Genomic DNA, 19,316 nt, shown 5'->3' on the forward strand with positions numbered 1-19,316 from the left:
GAGGTTCCTCAGGGTAGTGTCCTCGGCCCAACCATATTCAGCTGCTTCATCAATGACCTTGTTCCATCATAAGGTCAGAAGTGAGGATGTTCACTGACAATTGCACAATGTTCAGCACCATTCACGACTCCTCAGATACTGAAGCAGTCCATCTCCAAATGCAGCAAGACCTGAACAATATCCAGCCGAGGGCTGACAAGTGGCAAGCAACATTCACGCCACACAAGTGCCAGGCAATGACCATCTCCAACAAGAGAGAATCTAACCATCGACCTTTCATGTTCAATGGTATTACCTTCACTGAATCCCCCACTATCAACATCCTGGGGTTACCATTGACCAGAAACTGAACTGACTAGCCATATAAATACTGTGGCTACAAGAGCAGGTCAGAAGCTGGGAATCCTGCGATGGGTAACTTCCCAAAACCTGTCCATCATCTACAAGGCACAAGTCAGGAGTATAATGGAATACATCTCACTTGCCTGGAAGAGTGTAGCTCCAAGAAGCTTGACACCATCCAGGACAAAGCAGCCCGCTTGATTGGCACCAAATCCACAAATATTTACTCACTCTACCACCGACACACAGTGGCAGCAGCGAGTACCATCTATAAGATGCAATGCAGGAATTCACCAAGTTTCCTTAGACAGTACCTTCCAAATCCACTACCACTACCATCCAGAAGGACAAGGGCAGCAAATAAATGGGAACACCACCACCTGGAAGTTCCCCTCCAAGTCACTCACCATCCTGACTTAGAAATATATCTCTGTTCCTTCACTGATGCTGGGTCAAAATCCTGGAATTCCCTTCCCAACAGCACCTTGGGTGTACCTACCTCACATGGACTGCAGCAGTTCAATAAGGCAGCTCACCACCACCTTCCCAAGGGCAACTTGGGATGGACAAAAAATGCTGGCCTAGCCAGCGAAGCCCACATCCTGTGAATGAAGTTTTAAAAAGTAACATTTCTGTTGCACAAATGTCAGGCAATGAATATCTCTAACAAGGGAGAACTTCAGAATATCCGATTGGCATTCAAGCACATTACCATCGTTGAATACCCCACTGATCAAAAACTTAACTGGCTCAACCACATAAACACTGTGGTTACAAGAGCAGATCAGAGACTGGGAATTCTGTGGTGAGTAACTCTCCTTGCACAGCACCTTCCAAACCCGCGACTTCCACCACCTAGAACAGGGGTTTCCAAACTGTTGGTCGCAACACCCATTGAGGTCACTGGGATAGTGGGCTGGATTTAGGGCTCCCCCACTAATAAGGTTTTTTAAATTATTCTTTCATAGGATGTGAGCATCGCTTGTTAGGCCAGCATCTGTTGCCCATCCTAATTGCCCTTGAGAAGGTTTTGGTGGTAGTGGGCTGTCATCTTGAACCGCTGCAATCCATGTGGCGTAGGTACACACACAGTGCTTTTAGGGAGGGAGTTTAAGGATTTTGACTCAGTGACAGTGAAAGAACTATGGTGGTGTTCCCATGAATCTGCTGCTGCCCTTTACCATCTAGGTGCCAGTGGTTGTGCGCTTGGAAGATGCTGAAGGAACCTTGGTAAATTGCTGCAGTGCATCTTGTAGATGGCACACACTGCTGCCACTGGACATCAATGGTGGAGGATGTGAATGTTTAAAGTGGTGGTTGAGGTGCCAATCAAGCGTGCTACTCTGTCCTGTTGGTGTCGAGTTCTAGAGTGTCGTTGAAGCTGCACCCATCCAAGCAAGTGGAGAGTATTCCATCACATTCCTGATTTGTGCTTTGGAGATGGTGGCCAAGCTTTGCGGAGTCGGGAGGTGAGTTATTCACTGCAAAATTTGCAGCCTCTGACCTGTTCTTGTGGCCACAGTATTTATATAACTGGTCCAATTCAGTTTCTGATCAATTGTAACCCCCAGAATGTTGATAGTTGGGGATATCCTGGGGCTGAGATGATTGACCTCCAACAAGCACAACCATCTTCCTTTGTGCTAGGCATGACTCCAGCCAGTGGAGAGTTGTTCCCTGATTCCCATTTCTTTCAGTTTTGCTCGGGCTCCTTGATGCCACACTCAGTCAAATGCTGTCTTGATATCAAGGGCAGTCACTCTCAAGAATATGAACGCATTGAAGAAAGTGCAGAAGAGGTTTATGAGAATGGTTCCAAGGTTGAGACATTTCAGTTATGAGGAAAGATTGGAGGAGTTGAGACTGTTTTCCTTGGAGAGGAGAAGGCTGAGAGGAGACTTGATAGAAGTTTTCAAAATAATGAGGGGCCTGGATAGAGTAGATAGGGAGAAACAGTTCCCGCTCATAAACAAATCGAGAACCAGAGGGCACAGTTTTAAAGTGTTTTGCAAAAGAAGCAAATGCGAAGTGAGAAAAACCTTTCTCACACGGCGAGTAGGTAGGGTTTGGAATGCACTGCCTGGAAGTGTGCTGGAAGCAGGTTCAATTGAGGCATTCAGGAAGGCATTGGATGATTATCTAAATAGAAACAATGTGTAGGGTTACGGGGAAAAAGCAGGAGGCTGGTACTAAGTTAAAATACTCAGAGAGCCGGTGCAGACACGATGGGCCGAATGGCCTCCACCATAATAATTCAGCCCATCGTGCACTCTTTCTAACGCATTCATATCCTTCCTATACTGTGGTGCCCGGAACTGTACACAATACTCCAGCTGAGGTCTAACCAGTGTCTTATATAAGTTCATCATAACCTCCCTGCTCTTGTACTCTAAGCCTCTATTAATGAAGCCTAGAATACTGTCCTGCCACCTTTAATGACTTATGTACTTATATACACAGGTCTCTGCTCCTGCACACCCACTAGAATAGTATCTTTATTTTATACTGTCTTTCTATGCTCTTTGTGCCAAAGTGTATCACCTCACATTTCTCCACATTGAACTTCATCTGCCACCTATCTGCCCACTCCACCAATGTGTCAATGTCCTTTTGAAGTTTTACAATGTCCTCATAGTTTACAATTCTCCCAAGTTTTGTGTCGTCTGCAAACTTTGAAATTGTCCCCTGCGCACCAAGATTTAGATCATTTTTATATATCAGAAAGAGCAAGGGTCCCAATACCGACCCCTGGGGAACTCCACTACAAGCCTTCTTCCAGCCAGAAAGATACCCATTAACCATTACTCTGTTTCCTATCCCTCAGCCAATTTTGTATCCACGTTGCTACTGCCCCTTTTATTCCATGACCTATAACTTCCTCACAAGTCTGTTGTGTGACACTATATCGAACGCCTTTTGGAAGTCCATATACACGACATCAACGGCCTTGCTCTCATCAACCATCTCTGATACCTCTTCAAAAAGCTCCAGAAAATTAATTAAACACGATTTTCCTTTAACAAATCCATGCTGACTCTTCCAAACCAATCCAAATTTTTCCATGTGATTATTAATTCTAAGCCGAATAATTGTTTCTAGAAGTTTCTCTACCACCAAAGTTAAACTGCCTGGTCTCTAATTGCAGGGCAGATCTTTACAACCTTTTTTGAACAAGGGCGTAATGTTTGCAATTCTCCGGTCCTCCAGTCCCTCCCCCAAATCCAGGGAACATTGAAAGAAAATTGCCAGTGCCTCTGCAATTTCCTTCAATATTCTTGGGTGCGTCTCATCCGGGCCTGGTGTCTTATCAACTCTAAGTACCGACAGCTTATCCAATATCTCCTCCTTATCAATTTTAAACCCTCCTAGGGACTGAGTTGCCTCCTATGTCACCATGGCCTGAGCAGCATCTACATCGTAGGTAAAAACAGATGCAAAGTATTCATTTAATACCTCAGTCATGCGTCTTGCCTCGATGTGTAAATCTCCTTTTTAGGTCCCTAGTTGGCCCCACTCCTCCTATGACCACCCTTTTACTATTGATGTGCTTATAAAATACGTTGGGTTTTTTTTTTAATAGTAGCTGCCAGTCTTTTTTCATAATCCCTCTTTGCTTTGTCACATCCCTTCCGAACGTTCTGTAGTCAGCTTGGTTCTCAATCGTATTTGCTACCAGGCAACCATTCTTCCCCTGGGCGGACTCCCATCTGACTTTTTAGCAGAGACCACAGCAACCTGTGTGTTTCAGCCCTGCATTTGGGGTTGGGAGCCAACAATGGCAGCTGTGGACAGGAGGCTCTGGCAGGGCAGTGCTGGACTCACTGGCTACTGCTGCCAAACAGAAAGGGTGGATGGTGAGCCCAAAGTGCTCTTTAACATCAGAAAGCATCTTTAGTGGCCCGGGATGTTTGTATGCCGACTTTGTGCAAACAGAGGCAGACGAGTGTAACTCAGTGGCTGACCATGTGCAGGAGAAAACGAGAGTTCATGTGACTGAGCCAGGAAGTTAACTGGCAGCTTCAAACTTTACTCCATTTCTGCTTCTGTTTCACTGGGTCCTGACCCCAGGCTGGCAAGACTGCTTTGCAGACAGTGGTAACTACTCCAAAAGGTTGTGAGGTGGTGATGGAAGAGGGCTGATTACTGTGCATGTTGGGAACACGGGCTGATTATTGTTTGTGCAAAGGGAGTGTGGAGAGAAGAGCTGATTACAGGGTATATGGTAGGGAGGGGAGAGGGGCTGATTACTGTGTGTTTTGGGGGGGTGAGGGGCTGATTACCACGTGTGTAAGTTGGTGGGGGAAGAGGGACTTCACTGGGTCTTCTGTCACTGGGGAATATAGACAGCTTGGCTGAATCCTAAGTGAGTACATAAAATAATAATATTTTTACACATGGCGGAATTTTCCGTGCCCACTGGCAGCGGGCGTGATAGGTGGCGTGAGCGGACAATATGGACGATTGGTTTCACGATGACGGGAAGGCAGGTTGTGATTGTACACTCAGCCCACCAACGGCGGGCCGCGTTTCCCGCCATTGGTTGTCAGGAACCTCATTGTAATATATCAGCATATCATTATCAGGCCATCCCGCCAGGCTCTTGCACCCCTGCTGGATTGTCTGTCCATGTGAGTGGGAAAGCACATCGACATGTTTCAGAACAGCACAGAGGCAAAGTGCACTTGGCCACCTGCACTTTAGGTGAACTGGAGGTAAGTGTACAGCAACATTCTGCAGAGCTCACCAGGGTCGCCTTTTCCTTTACAGGCTTCAGGGACGCCGGGGGCGGGGCAGGGTTAAGTACTGCCCTGCCTCAGAGGCAACTTTTGAGGGTGAGAGGAAGCGGGGGCAAGTGCAGCCTTGCCACTGAGGCAACTTTTGAAGGTGAGGGGGAGCGGGGCAAGTGCAGCCGTTGACGCAACTGGAGGGGGGTGGTGATGATTAAGGGCAGCCCTGCCGTTGAATATAGCGCACAAGCATTCAGGGTGGGTGGGGTGGGGTGGAATGGGCAAGGGAAGTGGCCACGCATTCAGGAAACCTGTATGAAATGGCCATTCCTCTGCAACTGAGACAGTTCAGGCACATCCATGATGGTATGATTGGGGTCGGGCTCCTAGTGTACCTGCCCACTCATGCAACGCTAAGGCATCAAAATGCCACCAAGTTCTCCAGAGCTCCCGTCAACCCGCCCCAGCATAGACTGCAAATTTATGAGCACTTTAGTGGACTGCAGAGCACTTGGACTGCACACATTGTACAATGTTCTCGCTAAAGCTGGCCATGTAGCAGTCACTGCTGGAGGCACTCACAACCCATTGCAATGTCAGCATCCCAGTTTGGATCAGTCTCCCCCATGGTTCAAGCAACAGGGCAGCCATGCAGCACACTAATTTCTAGCCATCCAAGTGGTGGCCGGCGCTCTCTGGGAGACATTAAGGGGCCATCACACTTAACCAGGACAGGTTCTTAGTAAACTCCATGCTAACACGTGTCTCTCTCTTTCGTCCTTCAGGAGCAGTATGTTAGAATAATGGAGCCTGGTGAACTAGCTGTATGCCTGATGGCCTACTCAGCACAAAAAAGACAGATGAGAGAGCGACTGAGGCTCCTAGCTGCGCAGAGGCAGGAGCAGCAACCTCAGGAAGAATGGGAGGCTGGGGCTCCCGCACACGCCGCCCAAGAGCCACAGTGAGCCGTAACAGGCCAGCACCTAGTGACAACCAGGGTCTATAGATGCCGTCTTTCATTCCTGCAGATGACTGAGAACCAATGTCGCCGGAGTCTGTGAATGTCTAGGGAACCTGTCGCTCACATCTGCCCGTTACTGCAGGATTTGGCGCCATGAGGACATGGAGGGCATCCACTGCCAATGGCTGTGAAAGTGACTGCAGCGCTCAATTTCTATGCCAGTGGCTCCTTTCAGGGCTCCACAGGTGACCTCTGTGGGCTCTCAAGCTTCCACCCACAAATGCCTCCATGAGGTCACAGGTGCCATGTTTGCAAGGGCACACAACTTTGTGCATTTCGCTCGGGACCAGGACAGCCAGGATGCAAAAGCGATTGGATTCACCCAGATCTCAGGTTTCCCACAGGTGCAGGGTACGATTGACTCCATTCATGTGGTGCTCAGATCTCCGTCAAAACACACGGTGGACTAGATTGACCGCAAGGGCTTCCATTCGCTGAATGTACAGCTGGTATGTGATCACCAGAACCGTATCCTGCAGGTCACACACGGTTTCCAGTGAGTGTGCATGACGCCTATATCCTCAATCAGAAGCTGCAGGGCTGGCTCCTCGGGGACAAGGGCTACCTGCAGAGGCCGTGGCTGATGACATCTGTGCGGCGGCCTCAGACTGCAGCAGAGCAACGGTATAAGGAGACTCAAGCTGCAGCGTGCACCTTGTGAAGCAGACCATTGGGATGCTGAAGATGAGGTTCCAGTGCCTGAACCAATCTGCTGGAGCCCTGCAATACAGTCCACAGAGGGTGTCACGCATCGTCGTCATTTGCTGAGCCCTTTACAACCTTGTGTTCCAAAGGGGAGACTGAGGAGGAGATGGAAGAGCTGCACGTCTCATCCGATGAGGAGGATGCCGACAGCGATGATGCTGAGGAGATTCTTGGAGGTGACAATGACGGGGATGAGGCTCACCAAATTGTGATCCCAGGGCTACTCTAAAGCTAGGTCCCACCGAGGTTTGTGTCTCTGCACTGGTGGAGGGTATGTGTGAGCACTATGATGGGACTTCAGGTAGGGTGCCTAAGGTTCCTCTTCAAAGGTTTATTCAGGGCTTGATCGGAGGCCCTGGGTCACGGACTCTGTCGGCTGCTTGGCAGATGTGCCTGTGAAAGCAAGTGGAGATAATTAGTGCATGGCCGTGGCCTGTGAAAGACACATCACTCATGGCATGGTTTTCTGATGAACGTTGCACTGCTGGATCCTCACTTGGTAGAGCACCACCGACCTCACCATCATCACAAGACCAGTCCAGATCCTCGCTGGCCAGCTGGATGGCTCTGTTTTCAAAGTCTGTGAGGACCTTGTTTTCGGGCATTCTGCCACCAGTCTGCAACCTCTCTCTTTTTGTCTGCCAGCTTGTCCTGCATGGATAGAGATGGAGAAACTGTAAGCAGGACGCCTGCTGGGCCAGAGGATAAATATGCCTGGCCTGTGCGGGTGGTGAGTGGTCCTAAGGATGAGATGGGGACAATGGTGGTGAGTGTGAGAGTGTGAATAGCAATGTCCCTTGTACTGGCAGTGAGTGAGGGCCCTGTGGATGTGTGCTGGGTTTGTGAGTGTGTGCACTGAGTGGTGAAAAAAGTGACTTACCCTGCCAGAACAGAGGAGACTATTCATTCATTGCAGCACTTTGTGGCTGTCCTCTTTTGTAGGGTGTTGGTCCTGAACACCACTGCCAGCACCTCCCAAGCCGGGTTGGTCACATTGCTCATCCTGTGGCCAGGGCAGGAGTACAGGAGATACCGATGGGCCTCCATGGCATCCAGCAGTCACTCGAGGGACCCATCATTAAACTGGGGAGCTGCAGTCTTCTTGCCTTTGAGGGCCACGTCTCCTGGGTAGCAGTGGTGAGCAGGAAGCGATGAATGCTGTGCTTGAAGCTGGTCTTTAAACATGGCGCCCAGCGTGATGCAACGGCAGGATGACAGCGGGCTGGCAAATGAGGAGCCTGCCCACCGTGCAAACTGTGTTTCCCGGAAGTGCATAAATAATGAGGCGGGCACAGGACAATACAGTGTGAAAACCCGCCATCGCCGTCGGCAGGCAACACGTTGTTTTACCCGCCCACTACCGCTCTTACAGCGAATTTGGGAAAATTCTGCCCAAACTACTTTAAAAACACAGATTTTCTTATTTACATGAAAACTTAAATAATTATATACTGATTGTTACTATGTTGCATTATTTCTGTTTTGCTTTTGCTGACCTTTGGGTCATGTTAATTTTCTCCCTTAGTATTGTGGAGTTCATATTATCAGGTTCTTGTACTTTATCTATGATTAATTCAATTCATTTTTAAATAAAGTGTTCTTCTGAATATCTATCTCCAGTATTGGCTCTTTCACATCCTTCTCAGGTATTCCTACGCTCCTTTTACATCCTTGCTAAATACTTCCTGTCAGTTCTTAACTCTCTACTACAAAGATAACACAAGCTATCAACATCCTGGGGGTTACCATTGACCAGAAACTGAACTGGACTAGCCATATAAATACTGTGGCTACAAGAGCAGGTCAGAGGCTAGGAATTGTGTGACAAGTAACTCACCTCCTGACTCCCCAAAGCCTGTCCACCATTTACAAGGCACAAGTCAGGAGTGTGACAGAATACTCTCCACTTGCCTGGATGAGTGCAGCTCCCACAACATTCAAGAAGTCTGACACCGTCTAGGAAAAAGCAGCCCGCTTGATTGGCACCACATCTACAAATATTCACTGTTTCCACCACCAATGCACAGTAATAGCAGTGTGTACCATCTACAAGATGCACTACAGAATTCACCAAGACTCCTTAGACAGCACCTTCCAAACCCACAACCACTACCTTCTAGAAGGACAAGGGCAGCAGATACATGGGAACACCACCACCACCTGGAAGTTCCCCTCCAAGTCACTCACCATCCTAACTTGGAAACCGCAGTTCCTTCACTGTTGCTGAGCCAAAATCCTGGAACTCCTTTCCTAACAGTGCTGTGGGTGTACTTACACCCCATGGACTGCAGTGGTTCAAGAAGGCAGCTCACCACTACCTTTTCATGGGCAACTAGGGATGGGCAATAAATGCTGGCCCAGTCAGCGAAGCCCACATCCTGTGAATGAATAAAAATAGAAAAAAAATCTTCATTTGTCACGCCATTTGTTTGACTATTCTTATACTTTTTGCACGTTTATTAATGCACTAATTCAGCAACTTCTCAAGAAATGGACAATAAATGCTAGACTTTGCTAACAACACCCACATCCAGAGAATTAATTTTTGAAAATTTGCTATTTCTTTTATGTTCATTACCAGTCTTCATTCATACACCCTTTAGCCTTTCTAGCTCCTTTCTAAGCTATCCTCTAACCCCCAACCACTTCAATGAAAGGAAACCAATTCATTCTGAATTGTAAAACAAAAAGAGCCTTGCCCCAAGTCACTAAAGTACAAATCTAAGATTATTGATATCTAAAAAGCATATGACAAGTTTCCATATGAAAGCCAAATAAAGCAAAGCAGCCTGAAAGAGAAAGCTAAGGTCAGTCAGTTTTGAAATAGCTAGCTCATTTCTGTATCTCAGCTTAAAGCATCTTTTTATTTCATATTTTTATGACAGAATCATAGAATGGTTACAGCACAAGAGGCCATTTAGCCCATCGTGACCACACTGGCTCTCTGGAAAAGCAACTCATCTGGACCAACTCCCCCAATCTTTTCCCCGTAGCCCTGCAAATGTTTTCATTTCAGTTGATTATCTAATTGTCTTTTGGAGACCACAACTGAATCCGCTTCCACCATATTCTCAGGCAGAGCTTTGCAGGTCCTAACCATGTGCTGTGAAATGAAGTTTTCCCTCATGTTAACATTGCTTATTTTGCAAATCACCTTAACTCATGTCCTCTGGTTCTCGTCAACGGGAACAGTTTCTCCCTCTCTAATCTGTTCCAACCCTCATCATTTGGACAACCTCTATCAAATCGCCTCCTAATCTTCTCTTCGCCAAGGAAAACGGCCCCAGCTTTTCCAATCTATTCACGTAGCTGAAGTTCCTCAAGCCTAGAACTATTCTCGTGAATCTTTTCTACACCCTCTCTAATGCCTTCACATCCTGTCTGAAGTGCAGTGCCAGAAATGGTCGTAATACTCCAGTTGAGACTGAACCAGGGTTTTATACAGGTTCATCATAACTTCCTTCCTTTTGTACTCTATGCCCCAATTTATAAAGCCAAGGATCGCATATGCTTTATTAACTGCCTTCTCAACTTGCCCTGCCACCTTCAATAATTTGTGCACATATACCCCCACGTCCTGCCACTCCTGCGCCCCTTCTAGGATTGGACACTTTATTTGATATTACTTCTCACTTCTCTGCATTAAATTTCATCTGTCACTTGGTTCATCAAAAAACTCAAGCAAGTTAGTTAAACACAAATTGCCCTTAACAAATCTATGCTGGCTTTCCTTAATTAATCCACATTTGTCCAAGTGTTTTTAACAAGATATGCAACATTGTTAGCATTATTGCTAACATTGCTGTGGAAAATGTTTTCTATGCTTTTACATTTTTATGTACAGCTTGCTAGTTTGCAATTAAGCCTTCTCTCAAAAGGCAAAAGAAATAACTTTTGTTTAAATGGTGTCCTTCACATTCTCACAACATTGCAAATGTCTCACAGCTAATGAATTACTTTTTATAGAGTAATCACTGTTTGTTATTTGGGCAAATGTAACAGCCCAATTTACATAAACCAAGGGCCTATAAACAATACAGAGGTAAATCACCAGTTATTATGTTTTAGTGCAGTTAGTTGAGGAATAAATGTTTGTTTGGGCACCAGGGTATTTCACTTTCTCTTCCTTAAATAGTATTATCGATACTTAACATGCAACTGAACAGGCAGGCAATGGCCTGAATAATACTCTTTGAAAACAGGAGCAAAATGCTCATGCGCCAACATATTATTTGGTGTGAAGACATCAGGTCACGTTCCAGTATCACCACGGCAGTCTGGGATAACACGGTTAGCGGGCAGGCCTGGAAGTCGGGAGCCCACCCGTACTATGCAAATTGAAGGTAATAGGGTAGTTATGCTCATTAAAAAGGCAATCGACTATCATAATACTTGCGGTATGAAATAAAATGCTTTCAGAGTGGGATTCATGCCAGCTGTATTTCCCATTTTTTCATCAGGTAGGCTGTAATGGTGGATTGTCTGAGGGCAACCTCAGTGTTAAGTGTTTTTTGGCCAAAGTGTTTTGTGGAAGAAGTAGATATGTACTGACTTAAATTAATGATTTAAGAACCTGAGACCTCATGCAGGGAAGTCCATTTCTGCATTGCACTGCTAACGAGGCTAGAGTGGCCCTTTAAATTACAGGTTGCGGCCTCGATTCAGGTCACGGCCGACGAGCTCCAATGCCAGATATCCCGCCTTCTGCTCGGACTGGATGGGATACTTTCAGTCTGCAGCCCAGTACCTTTAATTGGCCCAATTGACACTTTATTCGGCATCTTTGGGTAGTGGACTCGGAAGTCTGAATGCCAGCCTCTTCCAGGTGCACAGCCTGCGTATCACACCGGCACATATTATTCAGCGCAATGTTTCAATTTAATGTCTCATCTGAAAAACAGTACCTCCCTCAATATTGCATTGATGTGCCAGTCTTAGATTACATTCTCAAGTCCTGCAGTAAGGCTGAACCCACGACCTTCTGGCTCAGAAATACAAGCATTACATCACTGAGTCAAACTTGTACAATTCAGAGTTCTTTTCAGATCATCTTTCATAAAGAAAGGAGAATACACAAAGTGGCTGATGTTGAGTGTGTAAATCCAACATAAAGAGATATAGTTAACTATCCGATCATATTTAAATGAGTGGCATGGGAAGCAGAGGGGGCAAAGGTAAATAGGTCAGGACTAAAGTAGAGCGGTCCAGTGCTGTGTGAGGGACAACAAAGATGTGAAGTGGAAATTCTAGTGAGGTAATTGAGCTACTTCCTACTACATTCAAGGGCAGGATGTAGCCTCGCCAATTATAGCAGCCCCACAGTCATTTAATGCTCCAAGGAGCATTAAAATTGCTGGAGATGGAGCTTCCACCCCTGATTTGGGAAGAAGTCCCGCCTCAGAGAGTTGCCAACCAATCTGATTGGCCGGGAGCTCTGTAGTTCCACCAGCATCAGTGACCACAGTGGCCATGGCTGGGACTACAAGCAGTCCCCAGGCCCTGCATAAAATTGTGGGCTGTTTGGGTCGAGCGAGAGGGTGGTGGGAAGGCCACCCAGGGAATTTTACAGCTCCCATCCTATATGCAAATCCACCAGTGGGGGACTTTAAAATTCTGCCCCAGGTTTCTAGAACAGTGCAGCCAGCGTAATATACATTATAATTAGTCACTTGGTAGCACAAACTTGAATATTGCTGAAAATATATACATGCTGTCAAAGCTTTTTGTCTTGCACTCAACAGGCCAGTTTCTCAAGCATATCAAATCTATAGCCATTCCTTGGTTCATTCCCCATGGGAATGCCTTGACCAATCAGATGACCTGAATTTAAACAAAATCTTGGCAGTTAACTGTTCCCTAATAAATGCTCCATGGCAACACCTCTACCAATCAGGGTCCACTTGCCAACCAATCAGCACCCTCTTCTCATACAGTATAAACTGTTATTCTTTTTGAGATTTGGTATTATTTTGAATCTGATGAGCGCAAGATGAAAAACTTTGACAGCATGTATATTTTTTCAGCGATATTATAATTGCTGGTATATTCAGCATGATTCAATGTTGCCATCCTTGGGCCACATTACCATTTCAGTAGATATTAAGCAGTGAAAGGCCATTGATCATCTTGATATACAGCATATAATGCCCATTTAAAGGAGTGACCAATGGCACTTCACTCAGAGAACATCTGATGTAAAACCCATAAACTATGACACAGGTCTTCCTCTATGTTTTTTCTTTCTGTGTACAGAACAAAGATGCTGAGTATCACATTTGCTGAAAAGTTGGTTGAACTCCAAAGTCTAGTGATAAATGTTCTAAAAAAGATTAGTAAACAACTTAGCCAAGCTAACTTCAGTGAAGGAAAGTTAAACATCTACTTCCAAAGCGGACTCCAAAAATTGCATTGATCAAGATGGCACTGCAGGTGTTAACACCCTTTTCTTAAGAATTAGCTGTTTCTGTTGCTCAACCATCTTGACAACTAGTGTTTAAGAATAAGAAAAATAAGTGTAAATAAATAAGTAAAAATAATTATAAAAATGACAGCAAATTTGGAGACAAAGTTCCTCTTTAAATGAAAAAAAAGAGAAATGTCTCTTTTCTGTGGAACTAATGGCACACTAATGAAATCATTAGAATGCTTTAAATCATGAGACTTATAAGAATATAAATTTATCAGCAGGGTGTTAATAATAAAGAAAATCATTCACCCATTTTTTGGTTACAAGAATAATTTTATCCTTATTCCCAATGTACAGCCAAAGTCAGAGTTGACCATTTCTTAGGTAAAAGTATCTACGTTCATAGAGTTCGGTTAGCTCAGTTGGCTACATGGCTAGAGGATAATGTAGAATGATGCCAACATGGGCTCAATCACTGTACCACTTTTAGTAGTTCATGGAGGGCCACCTCCTTGCCTTGTGTCAATCTTGATGTGGAGGGATGCCCCTCCAACTATATAATTATTTGCCTCTCCCTAACAGAGAGAGATATCTATGGTCCCTCGTGGACTATGGCTAATTACCTGACATATTCACTTATCAATTTGGCCACACAGAAAACTAATTATCATATATGATTTCAATGCCCCAGTGCAAAAATGGAGTACCAATACATAGCAATGATTACCAACATTTCCAGAAGGTTCATTAAGATTCCAATGTAAGTTGACTTCTTTTGGTATATTGAACACTGAATCAGACATGTGGCCTCTTGTGAGAAAACAGGGTCCTGATAAATAGCATTTGACCAACATTTGGCAATGGCCAATGCCAATGGCACATTCCCCTAATGTTGAGAGGCTTAGCCAATTATCCTTAAAGGGATAACTGAAGACATCTCCCAGAAGGCAATTTTTTGAGAGGGTTTTTGAAGAGTTTTGCGGGGAGGAGCAGGTGTGTTCCTCTAAAGCCCACAAAAATCTTCCAGCCGGCTGCCAATTAATTATTGCCCCCAATCCCAGCATTCCCCTCCTTACCTGCGAACCCGCTGCATGTGACAGCCAGACAATCTTTCTCCCTAGGATGTCCCGAGGTTCAGGTCACCTCCCTTCAAGGAATGTCTACCTTGAAGAAGTATTGCTCTTCTCTCCGACAGGATTTTCACCTATCTCTTTTGCCCAATTCACCTTCATTGTTTTCCATTTCTCTCCTGGTGTTTGACAAGATGTTTACTAAAACTCAATAATATCACCACCGTCAACACCCCCTTGTCCTTTTGTCTATGACATCTTTGGCAGTCTCTTGTTGGCCTCCACCTATCACTGGACCCCTATCGAGCTCTCCTATCCCACCCCTTTCTACCAGCTTATATTTCTTCTCATTTCTATATGTCTTAGTTCTGATGAAGGGACATATGGACTTGAAACGCCAACTGTATCCCTCTCCGCATATACTGTCAGACCTGCTGAGTTTTTCCAGGTATTTTTGTTTTTGTTCTAGATTTCCAGCATCCACAGTACTTTGCTTTTACCATCTGCTTTGCTGGGAAGGAACTACTGGATCACTGCTGACAACCCCTCCATTCAACCCCAACCAGAAAGTGTCACCCTGTACTAATTTCTGACTCAAAATAAATAATGTTTTTATTTTTTCATCATGTGATGCATAATTACGGAATGCATACATGAGGAAAGTGAAATAGTTAATCCATTCTATGTTGAAGAAAACCTTATAACTCACTTGTAACTTAGCATCACTGACAAAAGTAATAACAGGTTCTTTCTCATATGTGTGATGTTAATGTTTGTTTTGCTGTTCATTGTGCATTCTCTACTTATAATCAATTTGTATTACCATTTAGACCATTACATGATCAAGTGTAACATCCACAGAAAATTAAATAAGGAAGTCATTATGACCAATCACTGTAAATAGTCCAGCTTCTTGGTATTTTAATTGATATCATGTTTTTTGGTCATCTTCAAATTATCCTAAAGTTGAGGATACTGTTTTAGTGAAACATTTTTTTAGCTGCTACTTATGTAATTGAATAAGAAATTAAGAACACTTCAAGTATTGTTACAGACTTCAATCCTACCGTTTGCCTTTTTTGCAGTCTTTTTTGAAGTGCTTGACAAGTTCCAATAAGTTGCATCAGTTCAGCTCGTGAAACTGGTACTTCAGATGTGGGACTTTCAAATCTTAATAAGGACCTTTGGAGAGGTCAAACATAAATAAACTGTTGTAAAAATATATCTAATTGTTAGAGAGCATTTCTGCAACAGAATACATCATGGCAAAAATTTACATTCATTGCTCCAAGAGGCATTACTCTGTTCCCGTGAGATAATATTCACCCATAAAGCATATAAAAACGTTTATATTTATTCATTCATCTAATCATATATAGAAAATAATTAGTTATTTATGATTCTGTTAATGTGGTGTTTTGAGGTGTATATTTTACTTAATCGGATGGCAATCCTGGCAGCAACCTTCTAATTGGCCGTCGCTGGTAAAATTGCAGCCATAGTCCCACTGTTAGCCATGCGGACTCAGAGCCCACATTTGTTTCCGATGCCATGACTTATGGTATGATGATAAAATCCCAGCCAATATAAAACTTTCAGACACAACAAAAACTTCAGACCAATTCCATAATAACCAATAAAATGAACCCTCATAAAAATTTTTCCCCCCAAATAACTACTTTCACATCCTGGTGTTGCTCCATCTCTCCTTCACAGTGCCCATCTTTTGCTGCAGAGTTGAAATGCTTCTGTTCTCAATAAAGTAATGAGATTCTGCAACAAAGGAACAACTACCCTAGTAAAGAAATGGCCTGGTCCATCAGAAGTCCATTCCCTGATAACTCCACAGCACAGCTTATATTTTGATATAAAAAGCCCTGTTTCTCCCAAGAAATGAAACTCTTTCATACATTCTGCATTGTGTTTACCTGAATCGCTCATTTAAAAGATCTAAAACATTCTCCATCTCCAACATCTGAGCAGCTCTCGAACTCAGTCCCTCTGTTAGTAGCACCACCTATTTAAAATGGTACAATTTCAAATTCTGTAGAACACTAACACATTGAAAATAATTTAAAAATGATTATTGGTAACATGAATGCAGGATTAAGAGAATTAGGTGAGAATCCAAAACTTATCTAGATCCCATGTAATTTTGCACGTTTTTTTGGAAAAGAACATGTAAAAGGGAAAAAGTATTTTCGATGATTCTTGGATCAAAGTTATGGAGAATCAGTGAACTGCAAAAGAAAATTATGTAATTTTGGACTGTAAACGTTAGAGATCTTGAATATAAAAGGAATAAGTCCCATGAACGCATATGCATGGTTAAATACAGAAATCAGGAAGCCTCAGTAAAGATTCTTCAATTGGACTATTTAAGGAGAAAAACAGTCGCATGCCCTTTTCACACAGATTTGTTTCTTTGCAGAGGGTGTCGCGCTGAAATAGGTTTCTAGTTACTGCAAATACCAGCGCAAGAGCACATAGAAAATTTGTGTAATGAAAGGTGACCACAAAATCCAGGCCATAAATTATTCACACTGAACTTGCAAAAAAGGAAGCTCAATTCCTGTTGGCAATCAGGTTAGGGCTAGTAAAAATTAAGCAAAGAATAAATTTGAAGGCAAGAATGCAGTAAAACTAGTCAAGTCCTTCCATTTCTTGCTTGAGCACTGACAGGAAGTATTTTTTCCATCCTAAGTGACAAAATCATTAATTATTGAAATTGAATTTGGAAAAAAGAAAACTCAATCTGAGGTGGCAAACAGGTTTGAGTCAGAACAAGTACTCCATAAAGCATAATGCAAGTTGCTTTACTAAGGTCAGATATCTGCATCTGCTTGCACTTCAATAAGGCTATATAATATAAAGTAAAAGAGCAGATTAAAATTATTTTTGTGGCTACCTGGCACAATTTATAAAAAAATGTCTGCAGTTGCAACTGTAAATAGGGCTGATATGGTATAATTTCTCAAAATGTTCCACATGCTTTCTCTCTCTTCCTCTCATGAAAGCTGTTGGCTTCTAAATAGGATTATTTGCAAGTGCAATTTGTACCATATGTGATTACATCATTTCAATGAAATAAAAAAGGTCAAAACATTAATATCACAATTGAAAGCAGACAGCATTGTGGGGAAACAAAAATCCAACAACTCAGAATTGATGAATTTAGCTTTGAGTTTAATTAAACGTTTAGGTGTTAGAGTTTCTGCTGGTTTGTGCTGGTTTTTCCAGTGCTGTTCACCCAAAATCAGTGTAACCTGTGCAAAAGATAGGGAAATTAAGTGCAAATCACGTTCAGTGCAAACTGAGTTTCTACAAGCTGTTGCGTTAGTTTAAGAAAGTGAGCTAGAAGTCAGCTCACCCATAAAAGTGGCCATGGCCCCAAATCAAACTAATCAAACTCATTTTCAGGCATTTAAAATTGGATGACTCAAAGGTAGTGGATTCATACTGTGGTTAAAATGCTTATTTTTGGTGATAAATGCATTTTCAGCTGTATTAATCAAACTGTAAAGGAGTAGCTTTTTAAAAAAATAAGTTCTAATGAGCTGCCAGATTGTACTGGTTTCTGGCAGATTTCTTCTCATAATAGGTGAAGTCTTGGGTGTAATTTGCATCCAAATTACCAACTATGCCATTTAAAAATGACAAAGCAAGCAACAAAAATCAACTCTGTCATAAAAGGGGAAAAAGTCTGTAATATTCTCTCACAAATTACTTTACCTGCCTCTCGAGCTGCATTATTTGAGCCTTCAGCAGAGTTACACGTTGTTCATCATAGTGCCCATTCCACCTTTCTTCCAGCAACTGCTGATATTGCAATCTTCAAAGAAAAAAGCAAAAACAACTTAAACAGAAATTATAACTTAATTTTTTGGAAATTATAGACAGACTTAAAAATGAAAAAAAGGAATCCTTTACTTCAAGGAACAGCCTTACCTGTTAAAATTTAATAGGAATTTAAAGTACAATGTAATATGCCTTTCAAGTTAGAATGCGTTAAAGGCATGATTACAAGATTACATATAGAGAACAATGGAACGCTGTACAATCTTCATTAAAGATAATCACCAAACTATAGTTAGATTATATATTACATTTACACAATAGTTTCAAACATTTCATTGTACAGTTTAAAAATGTCTACACTGGCTATTTGTGAATCCATAGGTGATCTGTACCAGCATTCTGTAGCTGCGGTTTAATTGGTAGTTTGAGAGTCAGAGGTTGTGGGTTCAAGCCCAACACTAGGACATGAGCACAAAAATCAAGGTTAACCCTCCAGTGGAATACTGAGAAGTGCTGCATTGTGAGAGGTGCAGTCCTTTGGATGAGACATTAAACTGAGACTTTGTCTGCCCTCTCAGATGGATGTAAGAGATCCCTTGACATTATTTTGTAAAAGAGCACGGAACTTATCTCAGCTATCCTGGCCAATATTTATTGCTCAATCAGCATCACAAAAGCAGATTACAACAGCAACTATACTTCAAAAATGCTTCACTGGATATTAAGTGTTTTGGGATGTCTAGTGTTCAGGAAAGATGCTATGTAAATGTTCATTTTTTTTATTAAATATAACTATAAATATGGGCTTATGATCTAAATTCCTTAAGATAATGTGTAATGTACAATGGCAACTTAGCTGTATTTTGAGAAGCCAGCAAAACCAGTCCTACAGCAGCTCTTTGCAAAAGTTATGGAGTCAACAGGATTGGCTATTTCCGCAATTTACAAAAAGGAAAGGCAGTCTTTGTACAATGCCACTTAATTGTGCATAAGCCGTGTTTAATTTAAAGAATAACATATTCTCCAAAAAATGCTAAAAAAAATTTAATCACCCAATCGACAAATATATCTTAGCATCATTCCTAAGTTTTGTGCAAGATAACTTACTTGCTCAGGTGTCTAATCTACTACTCTTACAAGATGATCTTTTCATAAAATTAAGATCAGCAGTAGGTGGCGGGGCTGGGGTCCCTAGAGCCTTAGAGGCCAGAAATGACTCTCCTCTCAGGGAACCAGCTGTCCCAGAG

General features: G+C 43.0%; 1 protein-coding gene across 1 annotated transcript in view; it reads right to left on the bottom strand.

Moving 5' to 3' along the window:
* The window catches only part of LOC121276786, a 113,495-nt gene that overhangs the window by 80,121 nt on the left and 14,058 nt on the right, over window positions 1-19,316 (bottom strand). Inside the window, exons 3-5 of the mRNA XM_041185331.1 lie at window positions 18,004-18,103; window positions 16,200-16,288; window positions 15,339-15,453 (exon numbers count right to left, since the gene is read on the bottom strand). Of these exons, the coding sequence (XP_041041265.1) occupies window positions 15,339-15,453; window positions 16,200-16,288; window positions 18,004-18,103 (304 nt within the window). The remainder of the gene's footprint in view (window positions 1-15,338; window positions 15,454-16,199; window positions 16,289-18,003; window positions 18,104-19,316) is intronic.

This window comes from Carcharodon carcharias, chromosome 4 (genome assembly GCF_017639515.1).
Source record: "Carcharodon carcharias isolate sCarCar2 chromosome 4, sCarCar2.pri, whole genome shotgun sequence".
In the NCBI taxonomy this organism is placed as follows: domain Eukaryota; kingdom Metazoa; phylum Chordata; class Chondrichthyes; order Lamniformes; family Lamnidae; genus Carcharodon; species Carcharodon carcharias.